The sequence below is a fragment of the Mustela nivalis genome, assembly GCF_964662115.1.
Source record: "Mustela nivalis genome assembly, chromosome: 3".
NCBI classification, from domain to species: Eukaryota; Metazoa; Chordata; class Mammalia; order Carnivora; family Mustelidae; genus Mustela; species Mustela nivalis.
Window position 1 is genome coordinate 95,308,591 of NC_139022.1, and position 18,358 is coordinate 95,326,948.

Below are 18,358 nucleotides of genomic sequence, written 5' to 3' on the forward strand. Positions count from 1 at the left end.
ACATTTTTGGTAGATCCCAGTTATAATTGGTTCTGAAAATACGGCAGAAAATAAAAATACAGATACATTTCCCTAGCTGAACTTGGGAAGCCTGGAAATTTGACCGTGCACATTTGACTTTCCCTAAGGAGTCAGTTTGTCCCTGTGACATCATGGGGCCAGAGCAGCACAGCGACACAACTCTTCCTTAGTTTTTCTTTTTCCCTTTGCTCTGTTAGGTTATCCTCCATTTAAAGGAAGGGAAGATGGGCTACCCTAAGGTTGTTAGCATTGGCAGCTTCAGCAACAATATTTTTCTAAATTGCTCTCAAAATGCTGTTGTCTCAGGGAAGCAAAAACAGTAGTTGATCTTGAGATGGCCCAGCCTTTCCATCCCCCCGCCCAAATGACACACACCCTTGAAGTCAAGAACATGCTCAGCCACTATCTATAAAGGCATAGAGTTCAAGAAAAACTCTAGTGAAGCTATTACAGAATTTATACAGGTTATTTTTTCCCCCTCATTAGGAGAATATAAAACACCCTCTGAGTTTTACATTAGATTTCACTAGGCATAGAATGCTTTCTCATTGGATAGTGAATCCTATCAGCGAGAAAGCTACTTGCTCTAAGCATTGAAACACTCAGCCCTCAATAAAGTTAAAAAAAATTTTTTTTATACCTTTACCAATTAAAGAGTCATCTTGTGAGACAATAAAATTGCTGCCTCAAAGTTAGTTGTGCGTAGTGTGTAGCCTATCAAAGAAGAGGAAGGACAATTAATATACATCTAGGAGTATGTTTACTATTTTTAATGTGTTAATGGAATTTTCTTTGTTAGTGTATGAAAATGAAGACCAGTTACTTTGGCGTCCTGGTGTGGTTTTGGAGAGCAAAGTTAAGGAGTATCTTGTTGAGACCTCATTAAGAACTGGAAATGAAAAAATAATGGATAGGATATCTGCAGGAACGCACACAAGGGACAATGAACAGGTATACTTCCACTTCTGTTGAAACAGCAGCTAATTAATCTCTCTTGGTTTTCTTTTCTTTTTCTTTCTTTTTTTTTTTTTTAAAGAAGGGGGACAGGGGTGGAGGTCAGAGAATTTTAAGCAGGCTCCTTGCCCAGCCCGGAGCAGATGCGGGGCTCAATCTTTATAAGCCTAAGATGACCTGAGCTGAAATCAGGAGTCAAATGCTTGACCGACTATGCCACCTTCTTGACTTTCTTATATATGATTCAAGTATTTCTTACATGTGAACTGGATATCTCTTTCGCTATAGATTTTTAAAACTTGGAAAACGCTGGTTAAGGAAAAGTCCCACGACCTAGTGATAACCACTCCATACTGTTTCACATTTTTTCTTCTGGTCCTTTCTTCTGTGTGTATGTGCATATCTTAATTTGAATCACTTACTTTCCTTGCCTTTGAGAATTCTTTAGTATCTCTTCCTGATGACTGTATATAGCTATAATATAACTTATTTATAAGTAGCTATAATATAACTTATTTAAACATTCTCTATGGTTGGACCTTAGATTTTATAATAAAGGTATTTTTTAGATTATTCTTGAATTCTGTTCAGGAAGTGTTGAAAAGTATTACCTATTAAGATTGTATAAATATGCTCTAGGAGCATTTTTTAGGCACTGTGACCTATAGTTGCAGGATACTCTTGATTATATGTGGAATGGGACTGGGAGTATTGCCTAGTAAGGGTCTTCTTTTTTTTTTGAATGCCCCTGGTATTGCCATCTGACATCATTTTGCCCCTCTTGTATACTTTTCACTCTGTATCTTTAGCCTCAATAATCGTAACTGAAATGAATATCCAGAGAGAGTTGGACTCAGACTTGAATTTCCAAGTAACATACAGAAGTCGTTGTAGCTGAATTTCGGAGTAGCTTTGCAGCTGTCAAAAAGAACCCCCCCCCCCCCAGGTTTTTGTATTGATAGTCTATTAAACTATAATTTAATTTTGGAAGAATTAATACCTTTAAAACAGTAAACCTTCCAGTTCAAGAACATGGTCCGACTCTCCATTAATTTTACCTTTTTTTAATCACTCAAATGTTTGTGTTTGGGTATCATGTAGATCTAATTAACTTAATTTGACAATATCTTAAATATTTATGTGTATTTAATACTTTTGTTAATAGGAACTCTATTATAATTATATATTGTTATTATAGAGAAATAATTTTTTCAGAATGTATTTTTTCTCAAGTAAAATTAATTTTCAGTTTTTATCAGGCTTTCTAGTCTTAAAGTCATTATTGAATTATATATTGGTTCCTTCCTTAACCATTTATTAGATCTCTTATTCCTGTTAACTGTCTTACTGCATTAGCCATAATGCTCCTCTCAGAGACTTTTGGTAGTGATAGTGATTTGAGGTCTTCTTTTGATGGAAATTCATATATCTAAGGTTTTTATATTAAGAATAATAACCAGTTCTTGGTTTGATGGAAGCTGTCTTTATTATACTAAGGTAGTAACCATCTACTTAAAATGGTTTTTGTCTTTTATAAAATTAGAAATGGATACTGATTTATCAGATGCTTTTTTAGCACCTGGATTGTTTTTTAATGATTATGTTCTGAATATTAACCTATTGATGTATTAATAGATTTACTAATATTGAGCCCTCTTTGCCTTTCTTGGAAATTACTTGGGAAGGTGGATTATTATTTAACTTTCATTTAAGTTCTGTCTGCTGTTATTTCGTATATTTGTAATTCCAAACAGATTTAATGAGAAATTCTAATTTTAAGAAAAATGACACCCTTCATAGTAGACCATGAGACCATTATAAACCCCAGTACTCAAGTACCCATACTTCTCTTCTAGGACTGCTCCTGTTCCCTCTTATTAATGCTCTAAAAGGCAGGGAGTAGGTGATGTCCAGAAATAAGACCATAATTCTAATTTTTCCAAACTAGAAAAGAATCATCTAACATAGGGAAATTGCCCAGCTCAGATGGCCTGGCAATTAAAAATAAATAAATAAATAATGATACTGGCAGGTGACTTCTGAGAGGTAGAGTGAAAATGAACAAACTTTTGGGATACGAAGGTCCATCACCAGGATAGTTAAGTAGACTAAATGTTTGGGCAAAGATATCCCTAAATGTCTTGCATTTAGATAGCATTTCAGACAGTATTTGTTAGGACTTTTACTAGTCTCCCCCCGACCCCTTTTTTTGTTTCTATTTGTTTTAATGCTCTTAAGTGTGAATTTCTGGTAGTTTTTATTGGATAGGTTTTTTTTTTTTCTTTCTCTTGTAGGCATTATATGAACTTCTCAAATGTAACCATAATATAAAGGAAGCAATTGAAAGGTACTGCTGCAATGGAAAGGCATCTCAAGGTAAGGCACTTGGGATCAAGAGAGAGAAGTGATAGGGGATGCTCATTTGGGGATTAGAATAAGCAAAGTATTGTAGAGGATGGAGCAGTCCTATAACACTTTTGTAAGATCTCTGTTCATCTTCACAGCCAATAATTTTTTCCTTTTCTTGCCCTCTGTTTTTAGACGTACGAGAGATTGTTCAAATACAAATTAGTTACCCCCTGTCACCTCCACTTTCTTGAAGAAATAGTTACAGAACAAAGCAGACCCCAGAGATGACAGTATACCCAAAGTAATTAAAAAGAATGATTTTATGATTTCATTGAAAAGAAAAGTTGTTTTTTTTTAAACTAAACAGGAAATGAAAAGGAGATTAAAGATGAATATTATATTCCATAGAATTTATTATGAAGAAGGTATTTTTAGTAATCATGTAATAAAATTTTTATAGTACTTAGGCTTTGTTTTGTGTGTGTCAGGGAAAAAGATTACCTTTAATTTCAGTAGTTTTGTCACTATGTAAATAATTGCATGCACCATAGCTTTCATTAAGTAGATACAGAGTGAAATAATACTCAGTAATATTATATAAATGATTTGGAAGAATAGAAAAGCTGAAAACAGTACATTTAAACTTGTAGGTTGAGATAGTCTGTAGAAATGTTTTCTTGTAGAAGTTGGTTTTTTGATAAAATTATTTTTAAGCTTTCCTAATCTCAAAAACTAAATACTGGTTTTTTTCTTTAGTTGAAACTATGTTTTATCTTTATGGTGGACTGCTCTTAGGGAGGACCTGGTCCCCAGTGTCTTCAAGTGAAGAACTTCAAATTTCCTCTGCCCCAAACAGATTTGAGGTCACTCATATTAGCATCTTCTGAGCAGTTGAATGGGATTTAGTCTTTGAGAGCATGGGCTGTTTCATATTCCCATTGGGTTTCCAGAGTGAAGCACTCTGCAAACTAACTTTAAATAAATATGTATTGGTTACTTATGGTCTTTAATTAAAAGCACTATTGTTTTGATATAATACCCAAAATAAGGCGCTTTTTTTTCCCAATAAAGGCGATAACTTTTTTTAATTTGAAAAAATGCTCATTGTTTAAAAAAATTTTAAAAACAGCATAAATGATAGAAAAACATTATATTCTTATCCTCCCATGTAGAGAAAAAGAACCCATTGTTTATATTTTGGTGTTGTTGATTTTTAAATAAGATTTGTATTGTGCATACTTTTGGTAATCCTGATATCTTCTGCATACAGAACTGTGTGTATGTGTACATGTGAGAGAGAGATTGAGAGAGAGAGGGATAGTTAGTTAATGGCATTTTATAGGGGAAACATACTGAAAGTGTAAATTAGCAATTCATGTAAAAGAGCTCTGAAGCCATTAAAGTTTCTCTCTAAATCTCTTTAGAAGGAATGACCGCATGGACGGAAGAAGAATGCCGGAGCTTTGAACATGCACTCATGCTTTTTGGAAAAGATTTTCATCTTATACAGAAGAATAAGGTAAGTTAGGCAAATTAGTATAGTTCGGTTAGTATAGACAATGAGTAAAAGCCTGTAAGTTTTAAGTCACTTGGGTTTGTTAATGCTTTCCTGTCATTAGCATTTCTTATGTTGCTCTACGCATGACTGGGATTGGCTTTCACGTGGGGTGGTTGAAAGAGGACTCACCTATCTTTTGACATACATAGTTGTTACACTCTACTCACGGAGAATGGATTGACTATATTTTCTACAGAGTCTAACTCTTCTGTTTGCCTTGACTTTGATTTCTTTCTAAGCTCTTAAGAAGTTTGTGGCCTCAAAAATGTTTCTCTTTAGCAGCCAGAGCCGTAGTTGCTGAAAGAAGAATCATTGGTTAACTAAAACCAACTATAAATATTTTAATAACATCAAATGCTGGCAAGGATGTGGAGCAACAGGAACTCTCATTCATTGCTGATAGGAATGCAAAATAGTATGGCCCCTTTCAAAGAGACAGTTTAGCGGTTTCTTATAAAGCTAACCATATTCTTACCATAAGATCCAGCAGTTACACTCATTAGTATTTACACAAAAGAGTTGAAAACTTATATCCACACAAAATGTTAATAGCACATTTAATCATAATGGTCAGAACTTGGAGACAAGTAAGATGTCCTTTGAGGTGGATGGGTAAATACATTGTGACACATCCAGACAATGGCATATTATTTAATTCTAAAAGGAATGAGCTATCAAGACACAAAAAAACCTTGGGGGAACCTTTAAATGCATATTATTAAGTCAAAGAATCCAATCTGTAAAGGCTATATTACAGTATGATTTCAACTATATGACATTCTGGAAAAGGCAAAACTGGGGAGACAGAAATCAGTGGTTACAAGATTTATCATAGAGGGAGTGATGAATAGACACAGTATAGAGGATTTTTAGGATAGTGGAACTATTTTGTATGATACTCTAATGGTGGATATATTTCACTATATATTTGTCAGTAACTATATAATGTTTAGTACCTGAGTGAACCCTAATGTAAATGATGGACTTCAGGTAATAAAGATGTGCTGGTGTAGAGTCATTGTAACATATACCACTGTGGTGGGAAATTGATAGTGGAGGAAGCTCTGTGTGTTTGGGAGTAGAAGATGGTTATGGTAACTCTGTACTTTCTGCTCATGTCAGCTGTGAACCTAAAACTGCTCTAAAAAATAAAGTCAATTTTTTTAAAAGTGTGTGTGCATGTGTATATCCCAGTAGTCTGGAATAATTAACTTTCATTAAAGTATGGTTTATTTGTTATTATCACTCTACATCATAAAGGAACATAAGATTTGAAGTGGGTGGGTAGGTCAATATTTTATTCCTTTTTCTTTTCATTATAATAGACTTTATTTTTTAGAGCAGTTTTTGGTTTATAGAAAAATTGATCAGAAAGTACACAGAATTCCCATATGTCCTTTTATCCCTACAAACATAGCTTCCACTATTATTAATATCTTACATTAGTGTGATACATTTGTTACAATTAACGAACCAATATTGGTACATTATTAACTGAAGTCCATGGTTTACATACTGATTCACTTTTTGTGTTACATGGTTCTGATAGGTATGTAATGACTTGTGCCATTACGTATATATTGATATCCATCCACCATTATGGTATCATACAGAATGGTTTCACTGTCCTAAAATCCCTTGTACTACAACCAATTCCAATCTATTCCTCTCTTCCTTCCTCCACTCCTACCCCAGCATCTGGCTTTTTACTCTCTCTATACTTTTGCCATTTCAGAGTGTCATATGGTTGGAACCATATAGTATGTAGCCTTTTCAGATTGGCTTCTTTGATTTAGTAGTATGCATTTAAGGGTTTCTTTATGTCTTGTCATGACTTGATAGTGCATTTCTTTTTATCACATTTCTTTTTATTCCATTGTCTGGATATACCAGTTTATTCATTCACCTTGGGGCGCATCATGGTCCCATTCAAGTTTTGATAGTTATATGCTGTTATAAACATCTGGTGTGAAGGTTTTTGCATGTTACTTGAGTTTTCAACTCCTTCAGCTAAATGCTAGTAAGTGGGATTGCTGGATTCCATGGTAAGATTATGTTTGGTTAGAAACAGAAAATCTTTAAAAGGTCTGCTAAAGTGGCTTTACCATTTTGTATTCCCACCAGCACTGAGAGTTCCTCTTGCTCCACATCCTTCCAGCATTTGATGTTGTCAGGGTTTTAGATATTGGCCATTATAATAGGTGTGTAATGTGTCTTGTTTTCATTTGCATTTCTCTGATGACATAAGATGTGGAGTATCTTTTCATTTGCTTATCTGCCATCTGTGTCTCTTCTTTGTGAGGTGTCCATTAAGGCCTTTTGCCCACTTTTTTTTTTTTTTTTAAGATTTTATTTATTTATTTGACAGAGAGAGATCACAGTAGGAGAGAGGAAGGGAAGAGATCACAGAGAGAGAGGAGGGGAAGCAGGCCCCCTGCTGAGCAGAGAGCCCGATGTGGGACTCGATCCCAGGACCCTGAGATCATGACCTGAGTCGAAGGCAGCGGCTTAACCCACTGAGCCACCCAGGCGCCCCTAGCCCACTTTTTTAATTGAGTGGTTTGTTGCCTTATTGTAAAGTTTTTTTTTTTTTTTTTTAAGATTTTATTTATTTATTTGACAGAGAGAGATCACAGTAGGTAGAGAGGCAGGCAGAGAGAGGGGAAGGGAAGGAAGCAGGCCCCTACTGAGCAGAGAGCCCGATGCGGGACTCGATCCCAGGACCCTGAGATCATGACCTGAGCCGAAGGCAGCGGCTTAACCCACTGAGCCACCCAGGTGCCCCACCTTATTGTAAAGTTTTAAGTGCTCTTTTTTGATATTTTGGATAATAGTCCTTTTTTTTTTTTTTAAAGATTTTATTTATTTATTTGACACACAGAGAGAGGATCATAAGTAGGCAGAGAGGCAGGCAGAGAGAGGGGGAAGCAGGCTCTTGCCAAGCAGAGAGCCCGATGTGGAGCTCGATCCCAGGACCCTGAGATCATGACCTGAGCCGAAGGCCGAGGCTTTAACCCACTGAGCCACCCAGGTGCCCCTGGATAATAGTCCTTTATCACATATGTGTTTTGCAATTATTTTTTCCCTGTATATGGCTGTCTTTTCATTCTCCTAACAGTGTCTTTTACAAAGTAGAAGGTTTTAATTTTAGTGAATTTCAACTAATCAGATTTTCTTTTGTAGATCGTGCTTTTAGTATTACATCTAAAAAGTCATTGTTATCCTGAAGGTCATCTAGCTTTTATGTTATCTTCTAGGAGCTTTATAGTTTAGTGTTTCACATTTATGTCTGTATTCCATTTTTAGTTTATTTTTGTGAAAATTGTTAAGATCTGTGTCTAGTTTCTTTCTTATCTTTCTTTCTTTCTTTCTTTCATGTTGTTTTGTTTTGTTTTTACATGTGGATGTCCAGTTGTTCTAATACCATTTGCTTAGAAGACTATCCTTCATTGCATCACCTTTACTCTTTGTTAAAGTTAGTTGACTGCATTTCTTTGGGTCTGTTTCTGGGCTCTCCATTCTCTTGTGTTAATTTGTATTCCCCCTCCCCCTCCCCCAGTAGCACACTGTCTTGATTACTGTAACTTTATAGTAGTAAGTCTTGAAGTTGGGTAGTGTCATTCCCCAACTTTGTTTTCCTCTTTCAATATTGTGTTGGCCACTCTGGTTTGTTTGTTGTTGTTGTTTGCCTTCCCACATAAACTTTAGTGTTAGTTTGTATATTTCCCCAGTAACTTGCTGGGGTTTGGGTTGGGATTGTCCAGAATCTATAGGTCAAGTTGGGAAGAACTGACATCTTAACAATCATGAGTCTTCCTACCCATGGATGTGGAATATCTTTCTGTTTGTTTAGATCTCTGATTTCTTTAATCATGGTTTTATAGTTTTCCTCACATAATATCTTGCATGCAGTTTGTTAGATATATACCTAAACTATTTCATTTTTGGGGTGCTAATGTAAATGCTATTGTATTTTAAAATTTCACATATTGGTGGTTTATTGTTGGTATATCGGCAAGGAGTTGATTTTTAGATATTAATCTTATATCCTGCATCCTAGCTACAATCATTTATTAGTTCCATGAGTGTTTTGCTGATTCTTTGGAATTTTCTATGTAAACAGTTATGTCATCTGTGAACAGAGACAGTTTTAATTCTTCCTTCTCAGCTCGTTAACCCTTTATTTTTTTCTTGTCTTACTGCATTTGCTAGACCTTCTAGTAAGATGCTGAGTAGCTGAGAGCCTTTTTGTATGTATGAAAACCTAATGTTTTCTTAAAGACGAGATGAAGTACTTAATTTACTGAATAGATAAAACTTTTTTCAAGGGGGCGCCTAGGTGGCTCAGTGGGTTAAGCCTCTGCCTTTGGGTCAGGTCATGATCCCAGGGTCCAGGGATCAAGTCCCACAACTGGCTCTCTGCTTAGCAGGGAACCTGCTTCCTCCTCTCTCTCTGCCTGCCTCTCTGCCTGCTTGTGATCTCTGTCAAATAAATAAATAAAATCTTAAAAAAATTTTTTTCAAGAAGTCTTGGTTAAGTCAAAATAAAACACAAGTTTTTCAATGACTAGTGAAATCTGTCCATTCGTTCCATAACTAATTAAGTTCTGCCATTTACCAGGCATTTTAATTGCTAGAGATACATTAGTGAGTAAGACAGGAAAGGTCTCTCTCCCCAGAAAGCCTATGTTCACCACAGAAACTTAAAGTGAGTGATGTTTATTGAAATATGTACTTTATTTCTTCACTTAAAAAGCTTGTTCCTTATGTTATGAACTTATTATATCATGCTCATTAATCAGGATAGAGACTCTGAAACTTCTTCATTTGATGCTGATTAAGTAATAGAGAAAGTGCTTATTAGATAAGGATACAGAATGTTGTCTGTATGCCTGAACTCATACCTGTAGCTGTATATAGTTTGACCAGCCCCAGTCTGAATGTGGGGCCAAGTTGGCAAGGCTCTTATTTTTTTTATTGTTGTTGTTGTTATTTTTACCAAACTCTGTTGGAGCTATGAACCAAACCCATGTTGAAGGAAAATACCTGCTGTTAGCTAGCAGATCATCTTAAGTCGCAGATGCAGTTGAGTGCTACTTCCTTTCCTAAGGGTTCTGTGTCTCTTTTGCATTATGGAACCCTTTGATAATCTGATGATACTGCAGCTCTTCTCCCCAGAAAAGTACAGCTGCATATTATTTTGGAATTTAATGGATGCCAGTGAATATCATTCATGGACCCCTCAGGGTTAGGAAGGACTGTTGGCTTCAGTCAGAATCATAGTGAGAGTTCAGTGCGGAAAAAGTAAAGGTTGCCATTGTTTTAAGATTTTCAGGAAACATGTAAGATCATTCCTGGATACACATTTATTTTATAAATGAATACATTCTGATTTAAATAACGAACTTTGAGCTTTTGAATGTATCCTTATTATTAAATAGTTTAAATGTAACAACATTTTACTAGTAAAATGTTCAGAATTTATAATAGGGAGTATAGAAAGTAAGACCCATAGATTGAAGTTACAGTGCTGTAAAAAAACAAACAAACAAGAAAAACCCAAGATGGTGGGGCATCTGGTTGATTTGGGTCATGATCCCAGGGTCCTGGGAATCAAGCCCGAGTTGGGCTCTCTGCTCAATGGGGAGTCTGCTTCTCCCGCTACCTCTGTTCTCCCCTTGCTTGCGCAGCTGCGTGCTCTCTTTCTATGTCAAATAAATAAATAAACTCTTTAAAAAAAGATGTTACTGGGCGCCTGGGTGGCTCAGTGGGTTAAGCCGCTGCCTTCAGCTCAGGTCATGATCCCAGAGTTCTGGGATCGAGTCCCATATCAAGCTCTCTGCTCAGCAGGGAGCCTGCTTCCTCCTCTCTCTCTCTCTGCCTGCCTCTCTGCCTACATGTAATATCTCTCTGTCAAATAAATAAAATCTTTAAAAAAAAAAAAGATGTTACTGAAAAATGGGTTGGGTCTCTTGGTTTCTATTTAAAAATTTTCACTTTTTTTTTGTTAGGTGAGAACTAGAACAGTTGCTGAATGTGTAGCATTCTACTATATGTGGAAGAAATCTGAACGTTATGATTACTTCGCTCAACAGACAAGATTTGGAAAGAAGCGATATAACCATCACCCTGGAGTTACGTAAGTACTATGGGGTTGATTTGAGAGACTTCTGTTTTTAACTGTGATAGGCAGTCTTGAAGTTACTGGGCTATGTTTTTCAGGGACTATATGGATCGTTTGGTAGATGAAACAGAAGCTCTGGGTTCGACAGTAAATTCTTCAGCCTTAACTTCTAATCGACCTGAGCCTCTTCCTGATCAACAACTGAACATTCTCAACTCTTTCACTGCCAGTGACTTGACAGGTAAAATGGCATCTTTTTGTGTTCATTAACTTAGTGCAAAATTGGGTCATCTTCGTTTCAGGACATGGGACGACTTACTTAAACCATTTTCCATTTCTTTTTAGCCCTGACCAACAGTGTGGCAACGGTCTGCAACCCCACGGATGTGAATTGTTTGGATGATAGCTTTCCTCCACTGGGCAACACACCCCGTGGACAAGTCAATCATGTGCCTGTCGTAACGGAGGAGTTACTCACCCTGCCGAGCAATGGGGAAAGTGATTGTTTTAATTTATTTGAGACTGGATTTTATCACTCGGAGCTAAACCCCATGAACATGTGCAGTGAAGAGTCAGAAAGACCAGCAAAGAGATTGAAAATGGGCATTGCTGTTCCTGAATCCTTTATGAATGAGGTTTCTGTAAATAATTTGGGTGTGGACTTTGAAAATCACACACATCACATCACCAGTGCCAAAATGGCCGTCTCCGTGGCTGACTTTGGCAGTCTGTCTGCCAGTGAGACCAATGGTTTCATCAGTGCCCATGCTCTGCATCAGCATGCCGCCCTTCACTCTGAGTGACAGGAGTGAGGCGCCCAGAAACAGTGGGTGTGCAGTACCAGTAAACTTGAGGAAAGGATCAGGTTTGCTTAGTCTTTCACTGGAAGTTTGAACCTTTTTCAGTATGACATCAGTGATGTCAGTATGTATAGAACTATATCTTGATTTATCAAGAGTATTTTCATTTTTCAATCCATAAATGTGGAAATGAACTATGATCAGCAGAGTTGGGAACTAAGATTGAACTCTGTGGTGCAGCTTTAAGCTCTGCTTATCTCTTCCTCATCCCTCAGTACCTCTTCTCCACTCCCTTCTTTTTCTATTCTTTTCAGTTCCCCACTGCCCTCACTCCCAGTTTCAAAACCTGTAGACAGAGGCCACCAGCTCAAAACCAGCACAGATGTTCTGAACTGAATGGAGTGGCTTCTTTTCGTGTAAATTCCTTTTGCCATAATGGATGCAGTGGAATAACAATGTTTACAGGTACCGATCCCAATCCCTGCTCAATGTAGCATTTTTTGGTTTTATTTTCTTAATTAAATAAAAGCAGGGGTAGGTTTCTTTAAACTGCACAAACATGCAAGGATTTTTTTAAAATGGAAACTTCTCTCATGTTATTCAACTAGAGCACTTCGGTTTACAAAACAGCAAGTCCATCTTTATGGAAGCCAGCACGAGGAACTGCGTGCAAATTATGAAGACGCTTGCTTGGATCCTGTTTCAAAATTCTAGACCAGGGCTACCTTACACAGAATCAGTCATTTTACTGTGGGAAGCGTACTGTGTACCTTATTTATTGGCTAAAAATTTGGCATTTAAAGATGTGGTATTCAGATGGGGTTTTGTCCACCATTGTCAAGATTATAATTGTAAAAATCATACTGGTCATTGATAATTAGTTTATCCTGAGGCAACTGACTTGCAGGTCACAGTCTACAAAGTCTAGGATGTTGCCACGCAGTGGTTTACGTTTGGGGACACTTCTTAAGTTGTTTGTAGCACTGCAGTTCAAAGTGTTAATATTTTGGAGGGACTTCTAGATTTTACACTTAATGCAGTAGAACCTTGAAGTATATTTAAACTTTTTTGTTCAGCTTGAACAGTTGGTGAGAAAAATGTGAGTTTCTATCTGCAATAGCATGGTACTTTACCACTTTAAGTTTCAAAAGTGATAGACGTTCGGATGCATCTCAGACTTTTATTTTTATTGCAGACATTGTGAATGAGAAGCCATTGTCCTAAACTTTGGCCATTTTTGCTCTATAGATACGCATCTCTAAGTTAAAAGGTGAATTCAAACAATGTGTATGTAATACAGTATTAGGGTGTAATAAGCCTCGCTTTTATAGTTCAGTTAAGACAGAATTTTGCTTTTTTTTTTTTTTTTTTTTGTGTGTGTACCGTCTTAATTTCCAAATTCTACTAGTTGTCTTGCTTTGCAAAAACCTGAAATGTTTGGCTGCATTACTCATATTTGTAAGAGTAAGTCGCTTCAAGGTTGTGCTGAGGAGTAGATAGGTTGTAGTGACCTTAGTAGTGATGGAAAGGGAGGGTATTTATTATACAAACTGTGAACTGCAATGACATCCTTAGTTTTGGATGATGTGTATTCTTATTTTTCTTTGCAGCATTTTAATGAAGATTGCTTTGAAGTGTTTACGCAGTAGCATATTTACTATAAAATTTAGTTTAGCACAGTGGACAAAAGTAGTTAAATTAATAACTTAAAATCAGTATCTAATTTATACATCTAAAGTCTAGCATTCCTGTGTGCACACAGTAAATAATGGGTAGCCTGGGCTCTGTGTTGCTTTCAGATATTTTTATCCAAGTTATCAGCTTCTTATTGCTGTGGTTTTGTGCTAAACTTTGAACCTTATTTCTTCTGTTAAAAATCAGTATACCTTTTATAATTTAGTAAGATACTGGCCATAATCTTCCATTGTTTTAACTTTGATTTTTACTCTGGGTTTACAGTGGCTGGTTTGTATAAAGTAATTTACACAAAGATGACTGAATGCTAATACCAGTTGCACTTAAATGAACATGCCCATTCTCAGTAGCTGATGCAGTAACATACTCAGTTTATCTATGCATTGCTGGGATCTTGATATAAGATGGAAACAGTGTTTCTTATCTAAAGTTTTGATTATCAGCAAGTTGAATGGACACTTTAGTTATTTAAATAAAGATTTTTGACCAAAATCCAGTAAATGATATGAGAGAAAAATAAATTCCAGCTAGTTTAATAGATTTTTAAGTGTCAATCTGATTTTAGCCTCTTAGAGAGCGCTAACTAGCTGGTAACGTTTACTTTTAATTCCTTGTTAAAATGAGGCAATAATTTGCAAGATTTTTGTATATATATATGTAAATTCTTCATATCTTTTTAGATCTAATTCAATATTTTCTGACTGCTTCCGCCATGTATAATACCATTTTTGTGCATGCTTGATGTGACATTCATAAATTGTACCACTATGACTTTATCCATGTAAAATAGCTATTTATTGAATTTTCTTTTGAACGCTGGGTTTACTGGTTTTCCCCCCCTCCAGTTAAGCATTTTAACAGAGAATTTGTTACCGTTTATTAGAAGAATTGCGTTTGAGAGCATGAAAATTACTGATTTGCGATTTTATGAAGAAACAATGCCTTTATTATCAAGTGTTAAGCACAATTCTTATAACAAACTGTGATAAATTCTTTTTTTGCCACATTATTTTCTTAAGAACAAACCAAAAATCCATGGTGAGCTGTTGCATTGTTGGCTGATGTATCTTTTATGTACAGGGAATTTGAAGAGGACCTGGATTCATTTAGAAGTGTAACTGGTGCTGTGATTATAGCAATACTTTACTTTTGTTAGTTGAACTTCATCTTTTCCATGCTAGCTTTTTAAGTGTTTAGTTTTCCTCTTGTCATGGTCAACTGCTGAATTTACTTGAAGGATGTAGAATACTGTTTAAACAATACTAAAGTGTGTACAATTAGGTCAAAGAATTGTGCAATTGTTTCCTTTTTAATTTTTAAAATTGAGGGTCATAAATATTTGAGAACTTCAGATCTAATAGAGCATAGTGATACTATTTAATTTAACCAAAGTCTCTAGTGAATATTTCAACTTTGAATGTAAACTAATGAATAAACCTGACCACCAAGGAGATTGTTTGCCCAGAGTTTCAAAGCACATTGTCTACAAATGGAAATTGAAATAATTTATAAAAATATTGACATTACTATGTTTTTTAAAAAGTTCTTAATTTTTTCACTAAAAGGAGGAAACTATTAGTTTTATTGTTAGGTAGATATTAAAATTCCTCTTAGATGACCAGTGATTCCAATTGTCCCAGTTTGAAATAAGTACCCTGTGAGTATGAGATTAATTAGTGACAATCACAACAAGTTTTAGTAACAGATGTTCAAGAGGAAGTTGCTATTGTTGCATTGATTTTAATATTTGTACATAAACACTGATTTTTTTGAGCATTATTTTGTATTTGTTGTACTTTAATACCTGGTGTACAGTTCCAGAAATAAAAATCTGGAAATCTTTTTTTTTTTCTTGGTTTGTGTGAGTATTTGCTGCAATTAGATACTTATTTAATAAATCTTAAGCTATAACACATGGGTGGAAACTTAACCACTTTTCAGCTGGGATTTTGCTGTTGTAAATAAGTATGTGACAAAGTTAGTATATAAAATAAGTTTTCTTTAAATCCTCTATAACAGATTTTCATTTATGCTAAACCAGCCGTCCCAGAGTGAGGCTTATTACACTTTTAATTCAGGAGATATTTACTGAATGTCTTGTGTTTCAAACATTCTTCTAGGTAACTTTGTCTTTTAGGAAGACATGGTATCTGAAATTTGATCGGATGTTAGTACTTGACAATATATTTATGGTAAACTTGTCTTTATAGTTTAGTAGACTCTAGAAATATATATTTTTTTAACATTTTTTAATTTATTTGACGGAGACCACAAGTATGCAGAGAGGCAGGCAGAGAGAGAGGGGAAAGCAGGCTCCCTACCGGGCAGAGAGCCCGATGTGGGACTCAATCCCAGGACCCCGGGATCATGACCTGAGCCGAAGGCAGAGGCCTTAATCCACTGAGCCACCCAGGAGCCCCTAGAAATATTTTAAACCTTCATCTTTTCAAGCCGATGATCTCGTCTTAGTCTAATTTCACAAGTTTGTCCCCATATTTCATTTGCTCTGAGTGGAGCTTTATGTAGTCCATTCTTTTTTTAAAGATTTATTAGAGAGTTGGGGGGGTCAGAGGAAAAGGGAGACAGAATCTAGTCCATTCTTAATATGCAGTGATCAGATTGCACACAAGGTTCAAATTTTGTACAAGGACATGAAGAGGATAAAATGAAAGCACATACTCTGACTCTTTTGCTTTGATTACTTGTCTAAAACCACATTCCTCCAAGCACAGACACCACAGAAACTTAAATGTGCAGGCCTCTGGGGGGACCACATACACAGAAGTGCCTTCAGGTGGGGCCGAACACCAGTATTTTGAATCCTGCCAAGAGCAGCTGCATACCATGTGAGAGCTACAGAGTACTTCAGGCTTTTAGGGGAGGGAGGAGAGTCTTGAAACAGAATTTCTCGTGACTTGTAGACCTTATCCTTGTTGGCCATAATTTCCATCAATGATAGGCCTTGAGCTTGCTGCTTCCCTGACTTCTCACTCAAAGAATCTGTAAGTTGGATATTTCATTATATACACTTTGTCTTTATCCCTAGGATAGGACGGTTTACCACTTCCCATCTAGTAAGTGTTCTCTAACCCTTTTCCTCTCTTTCCATGTCTATGGGGATTCTCTGACAAAGCTGGGCACGGGCACTGAATTTGTGATTCTAGATCAGGAGTGCTCATGTGTTCCTAGGTTTAATACACTAGTTGACATGCACTTTAGAGAGAGACACAGCTGTTGGGTAACTCGGTTTTGATGAGGCAGTTACACGGAAGCAAAGCTTCTATTTCCATGAAGTTGTTTCATGGAACTCATGAAATGTTAGAACTCATAAAAGCATTTCAGAAGTATGTCAGAAATGAAACCATCCATTTATAAGTCTAAACAATTATTTCGGTAAGAAAAATAGATGTTTCTGTTTTAAAATGCCTATGTTACATTAAAAAATTTTTTTCACTCCTCCAGTGCAGACCAAATTATTATACGAGGCAAGCTTTATTCTCCACCATGAGCACTTTATGAGCAGAAACCATATTTTATTCTTTGACTCCCCCAGAGCCCTTCATGTAGTAGACATTTCCTAAAAGCTTGATGACATCGTCTACCCTTCAACTAATGGTGACTTTGCCCCTAGTTTTAAAAGAAAAAAACTTAAGACAAAGCTTAAAGAGCAGAATAAAGAAAAACCCAGATTGAGCAATTGACATTTTATCATATTTGATATTTTTCTATATAACATACCTTTCTTTTCCTCCTGAAGTAGTTTTAAATTTACGTTGCAAGAGTTCACTCCTAAATACTTTAGCCCACCAGATACGTCCACAGGAGTTAGTATTTCTTTCTTTCTTTTTTAAAGATTTTATTTATTTATTTGACAGAGAGTACAAGTAGACAGCGTGGTGGGCTGAAGGAGAGGGCAAAGCAAGCTCCCCACGGAGCAGGGAGCCCAATGTGGGGTTTGATCCCAAGACCCTGGGGTCATGACCTGAGCCAAAGGCAGCTGCTCAGCTGACTGAGCCACCCAGGAGCCTCAGGAGTTAGTATTTCTGTATTTTACTTAAGGGTCTGTGTAACAGGATCTTCTTTGTTCAAGTGGTCAAGTAGATTGGCTTTTTTTTTTTTTTTTTAAGTAAAATTAGTCTCCCTGTTTTCCCAGCATCTTGGTGACACAAATAAAGGACAAATGAGGCTGAGAAAAGGAATCGGATGCTGTCAAAAATACACATTTAGTATCTACACGAGATAAATCTAATAGAGAAAAAGAAGGAAAGCGTAATGGGAATTTTCAGGGCTTGCAGCTGGGGACTGTCAATTTCAGTAGGCTGGTTGGGCAAGGTGACTCTCTGAGAAAAGACCTTTGCAGGCACAGAAAACTAGAAGTCTGAAGTGCAAGTGTGCCCAGCAGGTTTCGGGAGTGGTGGGTGAGGAGACAGATGCACCTAGGGTAGAATGAGCAGGAGATAAGGTAAGAGGTATTGAGTGGCTATGTCATGTATGTGAAGCACTTGGGCATTTCTTCCACTATATGAGGAGTAATCAGAGAGTTTTGAGCAGAGGCTGGTCAAGATGGGAGTTATAAGAACCTTTCTTGGTGATCCATTCTGTAAAGGCAGCAGGAGTGGAAACAGGGGAGGCAATTAGGAGACTATTGAAATTACAATAAATGAAGTGAGAAAAGCTGTTGATGTAGCAGTTTAGGTGGTTAGAATATGGTTATACAGGTTCCATGTTAGAAATCAAGGAGTCCAATAAAAATATCCTCTTCATCCAAGTTTGGAACTGAGAGTTAAATGCAGGAGTCAGGTCAATGCAGATCAAATTAAGTATCATGAGTGAAACTCACTGGAGAAGGTTGCTTCA

General features: G+C 36.5%; 1 protein-coding gene across 4 annotated transcripts in view; it reads left to right on the forward strand.

The window, feature by feature from the left end:
• The window catches only part of MIER3 (MIER family member 3), a 32,774-nt gene extending 17,430 nt beyond the window's left edge, over positions 1 to 15,344 (forward strand). For 2 of the 4 annotated variants that reach the window (XM_082725981.1, XM_082725979.1), the window contains 6 exons: positions 821 to 972; positions 3,270 to 3,351; positions 4,749 to 4,843; positions 10,894 to 11,021; positions 11,105 to 11,247; positions 11,352 to 15,344. In XM_082725981.1, coding sequence (XP_082582107.1) covers positions 821 to 972; positions 3,270 to 3,351; positions 4,749 to 4,843; positions 10,894 to 11,021; positions 11,105 to 11,247; positions 11,352 to 11,809 — 1,058 coding nt within the window. In that variant the 3' untranslated portion in view covers positions 11,810 to 15,344. The remainder of the gene's footprint in view (positions 1 to 820; positions 973 to 3,269; positions 3,352 to 4,748; positions 4,844 to 10,893; positions 11,022 to 11,104; positions 11,248 to 11,351) is intronic. The other 2 variants (XM_082725982.1, XM_082725980.1) reach the window with 1 other exon arrangement.
• Positions 15,345 to 18,358: the final 3,014 nt, after the last annotated feature.